General features: G+C 33.3%; 1 protein-coding gene across 2 annotated transcripts in view; it reads right to left on the bottom strand.

Annotated features, from left to right (window-relative positions):
* Window positions 1-15,159, bottom strand: part of LOC138327565 (thyrotroph embryonic factor-like) — a 53,495-nt gene that overhangs the window by 19,226 nt on the left and 19,110 nt on the right. Inside the window, exon 1 of one of the 2 annotated variants that reach the window (XM_069273752.1) lies at window positions 8,043-8,154. The exons of the other annotated variant lie outside the window; for it this stretch is intronic. Within the exon in view, the coding sequence (XP_069129853.1) occupies window positions 8,043-8,139 (97 nt within the window). The 5' untranslated portion in view covers window positions 8,140-8,154. Of the gene's footprint in view, window positions 1-8,042; window positions 8,155-15,159 lie in introns of those variants that run through there. 2 annotated transcript variants of the gene reach the window in all.

The raw sequence follows: 15,159 nt of genomic DNA on the forward strand, positions 1-15,159 counted from the left end.
TGGCACCAACCAATGGTGCACTAATGAGGAACAAAAATGGCAAACAGATAACTTCTAATAGCAGGTTTTTTTTTATCAACAATTAATTTCAACATTAAAGGTTTTCCCATTTATGATCAATTTTAGAGTAAAAAGTGAAGCTACAACACCTACACATGGTAGTCTCCATCTTGAAATTGTGTCATTACAGAACTTGCCAACGCTGGCAGTGCTTTAGATCGCCCGCAAAAAAGTTGGTGATGATTTTTTTTCTTGAGATTGGCACCATTGGTAACTATTTTCACCAATAACTCGTCACAGTGGGGCGGAGGGGTGAATCCTAGACGAAATAACACTTACAAGACAACAGCAGAACAGCAGCATTTATTGTATGATTTGGAAGCAGTTTTATTAATGTTCCATTGGGAAGAATTATAGAAATTTAAGAGAGTTCCTTAGCTTTCGATTTTAACCTTACAAATGTTCTTTGAAAATCAAATAAGTTTAGGACTTTCCTTACATTTATTAAGGGACGTTGGGTATGATGACACTGTTGACACTCTGAAACTGTTGCCATGGAAATCCAATTCCTGGTAATACGTATCATTGTCGTGGTATTGAGCCTTAGACAATCCTACTTAATGTAATATATGTGTAGGAGTATCAGTTCCGTCCAGCAGCTGGAGCCAGCAGTGTTTCATGGTTTATCATCCAACAAACCACACGTCGGCATCATCACTTCCTCTCTGTAGAGGCCGTATATTTGCTGTTTGCTGCTGACGATCTCTGTGGCGAGGGACAATTTGACATAGATGTGTCTGATGAGGAGCAAGTTGACATAGATTTGTGTGTGTGTGTGTAGGGGGGGGGGGTCAGGGACAATTTGATATAGATTTGTGTGTGTGGTCAGGGACAATGTGACATAGATGTGTCTAATGAGGAGCAAGATGACATAGATTTGTGTGTGTGTGTGGGGGGTGTCAGGGACAATTTGATATAGATTTGTGTGTGTGGTCAGGGACAATTTGATATGGATTTGTGTGTGTGGTCAGGGACAATTTGATATAGATTTGTGTGTGTGGTCAGGGACAATTTGATATAGATTTGTGTGTGTGGTCAGGGACAATTTGATAATGATGTGTCTAATGAGGAGCAAGTTGACATATATTTGTGTGTTTGACCAGGCACAATTTGATATAGATTTCTGCAATGGGTAACGCTTTATGTATAACGTCGACGATCAAGTTATCGTCTATGGGATATACTGTCTTGTGTATGTTAGGATTATAAATTCCCATATTTATGTTTCTTTGTATCATCCATTTTCGTTAAACACATTTTGTTTGCAGTATCCATAATTCAAGACATTCGGGAGTAAGAAGGTACATATTGCTCATTATACGGTAATCTGATTTTCGATATTCATGCTGGAAAGTAAAATTAACTAATTTATAGGCACAATGCATTTCTAGTCACATCAATCTCTCCCAAAATAAAACACATTTTCCCCAGTGAACATACCATATCTAAACATCACGTCACTTCAATTTATGATGCGAAGGACGTTGTTTGTAGTCCATGACTATTTACATACGAGTATTTATCCGCGATATAATCCATAACAATTACGTAAATATATAACGTTCTCGATCATTACTTACATTAGAAACTGATTACATTAGAATTCATGCGTGGATGACACAGGATAAAACTATCGGTAATGTATCATTTGCCATAAGTACGTTTTTACATGGTTCTTGTGATTCTGCTGACCGATATTGAGTTTAATGAGCTCATAGGGGATGGTTGTCTCAATATACGGGGGAGATATAACCATAATATGACGTATCACTATAGTAATTAGACACCCCCTCGTATAGTGTGACAATCTCCTGTGATCTGGTTGATATAGATATGACTTAAAATATACTGTACGAAAAAAAATGAAATCGGGGAAAATAGCTTTTCAAAGGCTGAAAAATCAGCATTTCTCCTGGGTGATTTTAAATCTAAAATTGACCATAAGAGCCATAATTAAACAACAATTAGTTATATAATTTTATAAACTTTATTTTGTATACTATATACTAAAACATTAGTGCATTTTTATTTTCGGATTTTCCCTGGCTGTACATAAAAGCTTAGGTATGCTCCAGGGTGAAACAAAAATATTCTTTTTTAATATCACAAATAAAAAACATCATAAAAAATGGAAAGAAATGTATTTTCTAGGCAACTCAAACTCAAAAGATACAAAACAAGATTATCTTTTCCTCATATGTGGATAAAAATATTTTGAAACTGAATTATAAACATTACAGAGCGAAACAGGATTTTATTTGATTTTCAAATAAATCAAGTTTATAATAAAACAAATTACAACATACAAAGGTTAAAATCTTAATTTTGTCCATTCAGCGGCCTTGATATCATTACCTTAATGACTCAAATCTGTTAGTATATAATTCGGCATATCTCATACCATATAAAAACATTTTTTCTTGTTTCGTTTGTAGGTATACGTGTTACTTTAATGTAAATGGTGAGTGAGTCGTTGGTTTCTTTTCGCGGTTTTATTATTGAATCCATCTTTTTGTATAATAGACTAAGGACCGTATTTTGAAAGTGATACCATGTTATTCAGCATACCTCATAATCCCTCTATACCAATACTGACATATGAAATGATCTAACTTTCAGCCAATCAGAGGCCCCCCATTTCGTTACTGTAACCACCATAATTATCGACTGTGTTACTATTGTATTGATCATCTAGAATTTCTTTTACACACTAATTTTTATTTACATAATATAATGTATAGCTAGGTATATTAACAAAAAGTGCTCATCAAAAGTCATCTAAAACCTGTTCTCTAATTAAGATTTTAATTGTGGGCACACCCATCTAAAAGGTAAAATTAGATGACAAATAGCAATGTTTCGTTTTTGGTTTTCCCCCAAAAAAGTGTTAAATGTTTGTAAACATGATTATTTCAATCAACATTTTTTCCGTTACAAAAAAAGATAAGTTCAAATATAAAGAATACGATCTACTCAAATGATTTATGATGAAACTATGTAGAAAATTTACAAAGGAGGACCTATTGCCATTAGGGCCTTTTTAAAATCACAAAAAGAAAGAGTAGAGTACTTTAGATTATGCAAAATTTAATGAAATTTGGCTGTTGGCAGCTTCTATGAGATTTTTAACATTAGTATGAGATTTTTATCAAGTAACGTAAATATGCATAAGGTTTTGAAAGATGTATACCTTTCAAAAGCCATAATAAATGAAAAAAAAACAAATAAGGAGTTAATTAATAATATTTATATTGCAAATTGCTCTACTTTTATATTTTATCTAACTAGCTATACTCTTAAACCATCGACTTTAACTATAATCTTAAACCATTGACCTTAACTATACTCTTAAACCATCGACCTTAACTATACTCTTAAACTGTCTACCTTAACTATAATCTTAAACCATCGACCTTAACTATAATCTTAAACCATTGACCTTAACTATAATCTTAAACCATTGACTTTAACTATAATCTTAAACTGTCTACCTTAACTATAATCTTAAACTGTCTACCTTAACTATAATCTTAAACCATCGACCTTAACTATAATCTTAAACTGTCTACCTTAACTATAATCTTACACCATCAGCCTTCACTATAATCTTAAACCATCGACCTTAACTATAATCTCAAACCATCGACTTTAACTATAATCTTAAACCATTGACCTTAGCTATAATCTTAAACCATATACCTTAACTATAATCTTAAACTATCGACCTTAACTATAATCTTAAACCATCAGCCTTCACTATAATCTTAAACCATCGACCTTAACTATAATCTTAAACCATCGACTTTAACTATAATCTTAAACCATTGACCTTAACTATAATCTTAAACTGTCTACCTTAACTATAATCTTAAACCATCAGCCTTCACTATAATCTTAAACCATCGACCTTAACTATAATCTTAAACCATCGACTTTAACTATAATCTTAAACCATTGACCTTAGCTATAATCTTAAACCATATACCTTAACTATAATCTTAAACTATCGACCTTAACTATAATCTTAAACCATCAGCCTTCACTATAATCTTAAACCATCGACCTTAACTATAATCTTAAACCATCGACTTTAACTATAATCTTAAACCATTGACCTTAACTATAATCTTAAACCATCGATCTTAAATATTATCTTAAACTATCGACCTTAACTATAATCTTAAACTGTCTACCTTAACTATAATCTTAAACCATCAGCCTTCACTATAATCTTAAACCATCGACTTTAACTATAATCTTAAACCATCGACCTTAACTATAATCTTAAACCTTCGACCTTAGCTATAATCTTAAACCATCAGCCTTCACTATAATCTTAAACCATCGACCTTAATTATAATATTTAAGCATCGGCCTTTGATTTGTATTTCTAATTTTTTATTCATCATCGTTTAATCACAATTACAAGCCATTATCCAGAACAATATTCTTGAATGACAATCATGATCCATTGTCATTCTTCGTTATATTTTCACACCATCATCCTTTATGATAAATTTTAACTATCATCATATATAAAACATTCATTCAAGTGAAATCGATTTGCTTTGTTTGGCTCTTTTGTGTCAAGTTCCCGAGATATAGGTACAATCTTCTTCATTGCTTACTACATTTTTTGTCTTATTAAAAAACGTAGAGTTCAAGACAATCATTTTATGGTGAAGCCATATTTATGGCCAAGTTGTTTTCCCCGGACTGCTGATTAAATCCTGCAAATCGAATGGAAAGAATGCCGTGTTATGTACTTTGTATAGCTTATTGCTGTTAGAAATAATAGTGAAATGTGCCAATATTTCTCCCCGATGATTAGTAGTAAAGAGCACAGGGAATTGGCACGAATTTCTAAACAACAGTATTTACATATATATATATATTATAGACTATAACATATATATATATATATATATATAATATAAATTCTGATGGTTAGAAATTCGTGCCAGGTCCCTGTGATAAAGAGGAGATTGCGAAATTTTGCCTTTGCGAATTTTTGCATATAACAGAGTTATCGGCCCTTGTGGGTAGATATTGATTATGACGTCAAATGTTTGTAAGCGTAACATCATACTTTTCAGAGAAAATGACGTGAATTGCGCTCACAAAATAATGACGTAAAAATCAATACCTACCCGCAAGGGAGCTTTCTCTGTAATTTCGTCTTTGCATATTACAGAGTTAGCTTCCTTGCGGGTAGGTATCCATTGTGATGTCATTATTTTGAGTGCAGAATTCACGTCGTTTTCTCCGAAAATTATGACGTTACGCTCGCAAACACATGACGTCACAATCAATATCTACCCGCAAGTGCAGATAACTCTGCAATATGCAAATACAGAATATGCAAAGACGGAATAGCGAGACCAGGATTATCTGACAAACACTCTTAATACGTGTGAATTCTCTGTTTCAGTTATTTAGCACTTACATTACAGAGCCGGATGTTTGGCACATGGACCGTGTCAGGTGTATGTGTATTAGTAAGGAAAGAAGGGTCACTAAGCCTTCAAGCAGGATTTTAGGTTATAGTTTTGTTTGCGGATATGGAATACACACTAAGGTAATAGGTAAATGTTAAATAACGACTATTTTATAGCATTGTAGCAATAAAATGAATTTTAAATGGATGTACATGTTTATTTTTTTCACGATTGAGCTACATTTTGGAATACTCCTTTTAGGAAAATGTCGATCATTCTCTTGTACCTGTAATAGATTTTATAGGTTTTTTTTGTACTGATTCAATAAAGAAAGCAATCCATTGCTCTATTTTTTTTATTATCTACTTTATTAAAACGTTCATGATTTCAGACATGTTACATTAATGACAGGAGGACATCTTTGCAGATAAATGACAGCTCTTATTTGACATATTACAGAAATTATTTTTGTTTACATTCACGCCCACTTTGTTTATCGTTTGAGTTGTATTGTAATGAAAAACTGTGTAGTCTAAAGGCCAGTTTACATTCTGTGATTTTGTATATGTGATTTGACCATGTTTTACCACAGTTTGACCACAGCTTGACAAAATGCGGCAAAACATATCATGTAAAATAGTTGTCTGCGTGTAGGTCTGACCAATAAGATGATACTAGTTAGTAGGTCATACAGGTTATAATCTAACAGCAGCTTCCGGTACATCTTAACATTGTAGATTGACGTTGTAGATTGCACGATCTGTGCTTATATAATTTGATCACATGTAGACAAGCAAATATGTATGTATTGATATCCCATAAACATTTTGATAACAGTTTTTGTATGCTGGCATTTGTTGATATTGTTATTGTTTGATGATAAGAAATTTACGAAAGTGTGTCAAATAATGTATATAATTATAATATTGGCTAATAACAAATATATGGAATTGATCAGAAATCATATTTTTATATAACCTTGTGAGAATATTGTCTAATTACCAACATAGATCAGAAATCACAACTTTGCAGAATAGTTTACAGAAATGTATATAACATTGAAAGATATTGTATAAAATTAAATATAGGACATTTTCCTATGTGGTTTGGGGTCTTTAAATACTTTCATGGGTAGAAATAGTCGTGATTATAACCGATGGCACAAGGATAACAAAATAACATACAAAACAGGATTAGTTGCCATAGTAACCACGAAATCTCTACACAGCAAATTAAAGTTTCTTGTTATACAAAAATGTATATTTAGTAGAGGGTTACGTTTTATAGAATGAGTTTATACGTAACTCATGTTTATTAATGATATATTATTACAGACTGTGTTAATTGCTGAACGGAAAAGATCCCATTTATGGACAGTAAAAAGAAACTTATATTGGTCTGTAATGTCTATGAGTGAACGGTGTTGACTATCTATCAGTAGGATCCTCTCTTTATTATTGAGTAGAGTGTATTTCCTAATGACACATCGCGACATTGGTCAGTGCTCATACCTCACGTAGCTGCCTTCTAGCTAACCATCACTCCGAAATTGTGTTAACGCGTCCTTGAGATCAAGTAATAGAGCAAGACATCATTGGAACAACTATTGTTACATTCATACACCATCTTAATCAACAGGTTACATCCTCAATTAGTTAGGACCTGCGCAAATAAATAAGTCTTATAAAAGCGTCACTAAATAAGGTTTTAAAAATAAGGTTTCAAGGATTCAAATATAAGCTTTTAACATAAAATTTGCCTTTTGATAAACGTACTCGGATTTCGTGTGATATTGAAGTTGCATGTTGGCACCATTCTCCGGATAATAGTTATTAAAGATTCACCATGTAAAGCTATCATGCTGAATTAATGAGTAAGTACCGACTGAAGGGAACGATAATTGACCGACATTTATGTGACAGTTGTAAGGTCAGTACATCACCTATCTACACATTGTGGCGCATTTAAGGATGTTATTGGACAGATCAGTTGTATAAAGGAAATTCGCTGTATATTACAACGTACCTGTAATTGTAATAAGGAAAAGAATAATATAACACATAAATATACCGATGTCTCTTATAAATTATAAAATTATAAAGCTACATACCATCAAGGATTTATAAGTGAGAAGGATTCGTGTCTGTCTCTTTACACTATTAAACACCACGCGAGACGCTTATGAACCGGGAATAAAAACCGTTTTTCTCAACAAATACTTGTCTTATCGAGTCAAACGAAACACCAATGTAAAGTAAATTAAATTTCACAACGTTTATAACTTGCTTTAAAGACGGAAGATTTAGAAGAAATGTCTGAAACTATCGTTAAAAAAATACGACCGCTCATGAAATGGCAGCCCGCTTCAGAAAGTAAGACGGTAACCCTCGCACCCCCGATGCTACATCAAAGGCTGCGGCGGCGGATATCAAAGGAAATCACTCGTCGCCCAACGTCACGGTCAGTGCACAAACACAAAAGCGCCTGCGCTGTCTTTGCCCAAAACTCAGTGTGACTTATCCTTCTCATATACGTCCTTGATACCATGTTGTTGAGGGCCGGAATAAGGTCTGTGAAATTCTCGAAATTCTCTGCCATAATAAGGAGGGATGTAGGCCATGTTCGAGTTATAAGCAGACATGTTGCCTTAAATTCCCAGAAAACACAACATTTACAGATAACAGTAGTCGCAGTTACCGCGAAATACTAATTACCATCAGACTGCAGATGTGTGTTATATAGTCCACATTGTGGCCGATCGATATATCTATATATATATACTGTATATGTATCAGTTGTACGTACAGGTAACGCTGTCGGCTTTGGGTTGTACTAAAACATACACAGACAGAGGGGAAACTTTAAATGACAACTGAAGCGCTAGAACCGATATATGCACCTGTGCATGACGTTTACTAATGTATATCAAATTATGTTTTATGTAACAAGGATACTGTTTTATTTCATTGTCTGAATAAAGCTGTCGAATTCAGTATATCTCTATCAATATTTGTAAACAAGGAAATTCATCTGTTTTATCTTTCCTTTTGTTAACGCCTTTCCGTTATTGTAATGTTGTAGTCAATATTCCCTGCATTCAAGATGTAGCTCCTTTAGTTTTAGTGCGTTCTGCTTTCTCTTATTAATATTTGCTTTTACTTGGATTTTTTTGCTGTATTTGCTGTGGTATGTCTTGCCGTATCTTTTTTTGTTTGTTTCTCTTGCTGTATCCCCTTTTGTTTTTATGTATCCTGTTTATACTGCATTTCCTTTTGATTTTTTTGTCAGCTGCTGTAATTTTATCTTTTTAAATGTCATTATCATGTTAACCTCAATATAACGTTATTGACGTTAACGTCATTACAAACGTTATTACAAATTACAAATAACCCTTTCCAGACACACAATAAGACGGGGCCGCGGTGACAGAGTGGTTAAGATTACAACAAACCCTCCATCTTTGTGTTGCGAGTTCAAATTTCATATGGTACAGTTTTCAGGTACTGACCGCTGATCGGTGGTTTTACTCCGGGCACTCCGTCTTTCCTCCATCAACAAATGTATCATGTCCTGACATGGCACTGGGTGTTAAAAGGACGTAAAACTAACAAGAACAAACCAAACCAAATACATACGTCAATGAACCTATGTCATTTTTATAACTCACTTTTAACCTTTAAGATTTCAAACGTTAACGTTCAATTCATGTTCTTATGTAATCAATAAAATGGGTTCTGTTAAAAAAAAAACCAAGATAATTCCCTTCCGATTTAAAGTTTATTTTGTGTTTCCCTTTATCTCAAAGCTCATGTTATGTGCCTTGCCGGTGTGTACTATTGGATGTAGTTTTAGCGTTTCTGATTATTTCCTATATTCTCGTATTATTCTGTCTCTTTAATTAATTATTTTGGTTGTGTGTTTTTTGTACTATGACTAAACATCTAAACAAATCTTCTTCGATACTACTCCATATCATTCATTTGTATTTGGGTAATTTTTATTTTCATTTCATTTGGCTTCACTTTATTCCTTACTTCAGATAATTTTGATTTATGACTAATTGTTTATATCTTGATATTTTCTCTCTGTAAAATGTACCTCATGTGTGGTTACGTCAGTTCTTCGAGTGACATCACCACGCCACCTAGCGATAGCTATTAGAGCGATAAAGATGGGCAGTAGTTTTTTTTTCTATTTTAACGTCTTTTCAGTGAAAACCGTATCTCATTTTTCTTTGAAAAAATGAATGTTGAATGTCTTATTTTTTTTCTTTTGTATTTTTGACGCCTCTTCAGGTCATATTTTGTATTTTGTTAATAAAGATTCACATGTAAAGCTATCATGCTGAATTAATGAGTAAGTAACGACTGAAGGGAACGATAATTGACCGACATTTATGTGACAGTTTTAAGGTCAGTACATCACCTATCTACACATTGTGGCGCATTTAAGGATGTTATTGGACAGATCAGTTGTATAAAGGAAAGTCGCTGTATATTCCTAATATTAAAGGCTCTTTCCATTACAACGTACCTAGAATTGTAATAAGGTAAAGAATACTATAGACATAAACATATCAATGTCCTTGTCAATTATACATACTATGTTGTTGATGGCCGAAATAAGGTGAAATGCTTCCTAATTTTCTTTTGGTGTCTTTTTCAGGTCAATCTGCTCCGAAGTGCTTGAAAATTGTAAGGCTCATGTTTATTTTTTTTCTATTTTAACGTCTTTTTAGTGAAAACCGTATCTCATTTTTTGTTTGAAAAAGGATCGTGAATGTCTCATTTTTTATCTTCTATATTTTTGATGCCTTTTCATGTCATGTTTTGAATTATTTTGCTTGAGGAATGGATGACTCAATGTTATTTTTTTCATTATCAGCGTATACAAAAGTATCTTCTGTTCTTGTATTTCCTTCGGTTAAATTCATGTCCCAATACTGAAAATATATGTTGAGCAATCATGGAATGCAGTTTTAGGTTTAACCCACGAAAACATGGCTGGTTGATTGATCAGCATTAAATGTTATTATTTTATGTTTATTGTTCATCCTGAACAAATGCTGTAATTGTGTTATGCATGTAAAGTCACGTTTACCTTTAAAACAGGTGACATTAGCCTCTGTACATATGATTTAAATATCTTTCTATCACAATATTTGGGTGTTATTCAACTCGCGGGTTACACTGCAGCGGTTGATTAACAATTTGTCTATACCACAAAAGTATTCCATGTGTACCCTTTACTGTACATTTGTTATATTTCGCGGGTGTAAATTCGCGGACACCCTTTAGAACTTTTTTGATGGGACTTATTTTGCGAATGATGTATAGCCATTGACATCGTCATTCACATGTCAGGCTCGGATATGTAAAACCAGGATTTTGATAAATTTCGGGAGATAATATATTTCGCAAATTTGGTCGAATCCGCGAATTTAACTATACAATGTACTATTGAAGCAACTGCGAAAAGATGAATATAAAAAGACGCTAAATGTGTAATATTTCATCATAAAGCATTCCTAATAAGACGAATTTGATATCAATGGATTATTAATTGGTGCCCTTTAGCTGAAAATATCCTTACACATTATTTGCATATTTCGACAAATACACCGTCCCTTATCGTATTTCTATCGGCTAACGTATGTTTTCGAGGTAGAAATAGGTAACACGAATCGTGGTTGTTGAATAAGGACTTGATTCCACACTCGCAAGTTATTTTTGAGAAGTTACAAAAGACACTCGTTAAAGCTTGTGTGCCTTTTCTAACTTAAAAATACTCACTCAGGTGGAATTACATTCCATGTCAAACAACAACTGGCTGTGTAATATCTATACATTGTTTAGTTTTTCTTTGAATCACGCTTTCTAAAAGCATCATTTTGTATATCTGGTCATATCACGGAGAGAAATTATCACATCATTGTGCTAATCTAAAGTTACATACCATCAGCCAGATATATAGGAATCCGATTGTTACTTACCAGTGATTGCAATCACACCAGACCTTGGTAAAGAGGTTTTGTCAGATTGCAATGCTAATTACTAGTAAAATTCAATACCTATGTGCATGTGCAATTCTCGATCAAAATGGAAGGTTAAATTGGGTAAAAGATCATATTTAAATAAATACAAATTGGAAATGATACTTTATATTTCTTTAACAGGGATCATAACCGTTTTCAACGAATAACAAATAGATAAGTGTAGGAAAGAAGTGTAATGTATCTGTATGTATGAGTTATGGTGATGACAGGTAAAACTATTTGTAATGTATCTGTATGTATGAGTTATGGTGATGACAGGTAAAACTATGTGTAATGTATCTGTATGTATGAGTTATGGTGATGACAGGTAAAACTATTTGTAATGTATCTGTATGTATGAGTTATGGTGATGACAGGTAAAACTAAGTGTAATGTATCTGTATGTATGAGTTATGGTGATGACAGGTAAAACTATTTGTAATGTATCTGTATGTATGAGTTATGTTGATATCAGGTAAAACTATGTGTAATGTATCTGTATGTATGAGTTATGGTGATGACAGGTAAAACTATATGTGTAATGTATCTGTATGTATGAGTTATGGTGATGACAGGTAAAACTATTTGTAATGTATCTGTATGCATGAGTTATGGTGATGACAGGTAAAACTATGTGTAATGTATCTGTATGTATGAGTTATGGTGATGACAGGTAAAACTATGTGTAATGTATCTGTATGTATGAGTTATGGTGATGACAGGTAAAACTAAGTGTAATGTATCTGTATGTATGAGTTATGGTGATGACAGGTAAAACTAAGTGTAATGTATCTGTATGTATGAGTTATGGTGATGACAGGTAAAACTAAGTGTAATGTATCTGTATGTATGAGTTATGTTGATATCAGGTAAAACTATGTGTAATGTATCTGTATGTATGAGTTATGGTGTGATGACAGGTAAAACTAAGTGTAATGTATCTGTATGTATGAGTTATGGTGATGACAGGTAAAACTAAGTGTAATGTATCTGTATGTATGAGTTATGGTGATGACAGGTAAAACTAAGTGTAATGTATCTGTATGTATGAGTTATGGTGATGACAGGTAAAACTATGTGTAATGTATCTGTATGTATGAGTTATGGTGATGACAGGTAAAACTAAGTGTAATGTATCTGTATGTATGAGTTATGGTGATGACAGGTAAAACTAAGTGTAATGTATCTGTATGTATGAGTTATGGTGATGACAGGTAAAACTATGTGTAATGTATCTGTATGTATGAGTTATGGTGATGACAGGTAAAACTAAGTATAATGGATCTGTATGTATGAGTTATGGTGATGACAGGTAAAACTATATGTAATGTATCTGTATGTATGAGTTATGGTGATGACAGGTAAAACTAAGTGTAATGTATCTGTATGTATGAGTTATGGTGATGACAGGTAAAACTATGTGTAATGTATCTGTATGTATGAGTTATGGTGATGACAGGTAAAACTAAGTGTAATGTATCTGTATGTATGAGTTATGGTGATGACAGGTAAAACTAAGTATAATGGATCTGTATGCATGAGTTAGGGTGATAACAAGTAAAACTAAGTGTAATGTATCTGTATGTATGAGTTATGGTGATGACAGGTAAAACTATGTGTAATGTATCTGTATGTATGAGTTATGGTGATGACAGGTAAAACTAAGTGTAATGTATATGTATGTTGAAGTAATGGTGATGACAGGTAAAACTATTTGTAATGGATCTGGATGTATGAGTTATGGTGATGACAGGTAAAACTAAGTATAATGTATCTTTATGTATGAGTTATGGTGATGACAGGTAAAACTATGTGTAATGTATCTGTATGTATGAGTTATGGTGATGACAGGTAAAACTATGTGTAATGTATCTGTATGTATGAGTTATGGTGATGACAGGTAAAACTAAGTATAATGGATCTGTATGTATGAGTTATGGTGATGACAGGTAAAACTATATGTAATGTATCTGTATGTATGAGTTATGGTGATGACAGGTAAAACTAAGTATAATGGATCTGTATGTATGAGTTATGGTGATGACAGGTAAAACTATGTGTAATGTATCTGTATGTATGAGTTATGGTGATGACAGGTAAACATGATTTATGTAAATTATGACACATGAGTGTGACGACAACACACCGTGTGGTGTATAACATTTGGTAATATCTGGCCATCTGACTTAATATATTCTACATTACACCATGTATACCCGTGTATGCGACATAATATTGTAATAAGCTGGAAGTGAAGATGATGAAGCGTTGATATCGGCTGTAATCCGCAATATTATCTGTTGAGCTCCATTGATTTTTTACTTGCCTCAGTCATTTGTAATCTTCAATGCGACGGGTTGAGTATTGCTTTAAGCACATTTTACCGATGCGTTTAGTACTGTTGTTATCATAGTTCATCGCGCTGAGGACTGTTTTAAACAAAATATGACTGTTAATAGACAGTGGTCCAGTGTACTGAAAGCTGTAGTACCTACATTTGTAGATCACTGACCCTAAGACTAGGTCACATAAACATCGTTATTGATCGGATTTTATTTCCCGTTGATGGTACTTAAAGAACCTCATGACATAAATTGTATGTTTTCGCGGAAATACAGTACAATATCGAGACGGAAATCAGAAAGAAAGGAATGCTTTCTAGCACAATTCTATTTTGTCTTAACTGTTTATCTTTAACCACTGAATTCGTATTTGTTGGTTATGTTATTTTGTTTATCTGACTGTTATGACCTCAATGACACCACACAAAGTGATTTTATCTACGTGTAGCTGGTCACTAAATTACAACAGTTGTAAACTGCTTTTTATAAATCTATGTGATAACATTGCTGATTTTAGGCGTAGATAAATATGCTATATACTAGATTTAAATGCATCTTATTAAATGGCATATTCAGTGCCTTTGGTGGCTTAGGTCAGTGAAATAACACTATCAAACGGGAAAAAGTTCCGCTATTGCAATGAGACCATACCGTTTTCTCCCAAAACATACATTTACATACACAATACAGGAAAGGCATACCTCTATAAAGTAAAACTATCCTGTTCCGATATTACGCACATCTATACTGTATAAGGATTATTATCAGAAAGTTTCGTTGCAATCCCTGTAGTAGTTTAGGAGGAGTAGTGGGTCAATATTTATGTCTACAGACGAACAACCTGGATCCAGTATATACCCCACTCACGTCATTGTTGGGGTATAACTCTGACAACTATAGACTATACCAATATATAATAGCTATCGACATTGGACACTGGATCCCTGGAATACGTATGAACCCAGCACAATTCTAATGTTCTCAATATGGCCAATACGTGTACCGTGCAGCCTGCAAAACATAACAAATAGCATAGTTAATCACTGAGAGCCCGCAAAACGGCAGAACCTGCTTGTCAATATTAGAGCTTTTTTACCACTTTCTGAACCGAAAACATAATATGTGTGGTAAAAGTGTATAAAGAATCCGTTATAACCATTTTTTAAATAAAGCATTGTGACATACATATGAAATGGTGAAAATGGTAATTTTATGCTTTTAAACGCTCTCTTGTGAAAAGGATATTTCACAATCAGACAATGACTGAAAATATAGTTTTTTATAT

The sequence above is a fragment of the Argopecten irradians genome, chromosome 7 (assembly GCF_041381155.1).
Source record: "Argopecten irradians isolate NY chromosome 7, Ai_NY, whole genome shotgun sequence".
Taxonomy (NCBI): Eukaryota; Metazoa; Mollusca; class Bivalvia; order Pectinida; family Pectinidae; genus Argopecten; species Argopecten irradians.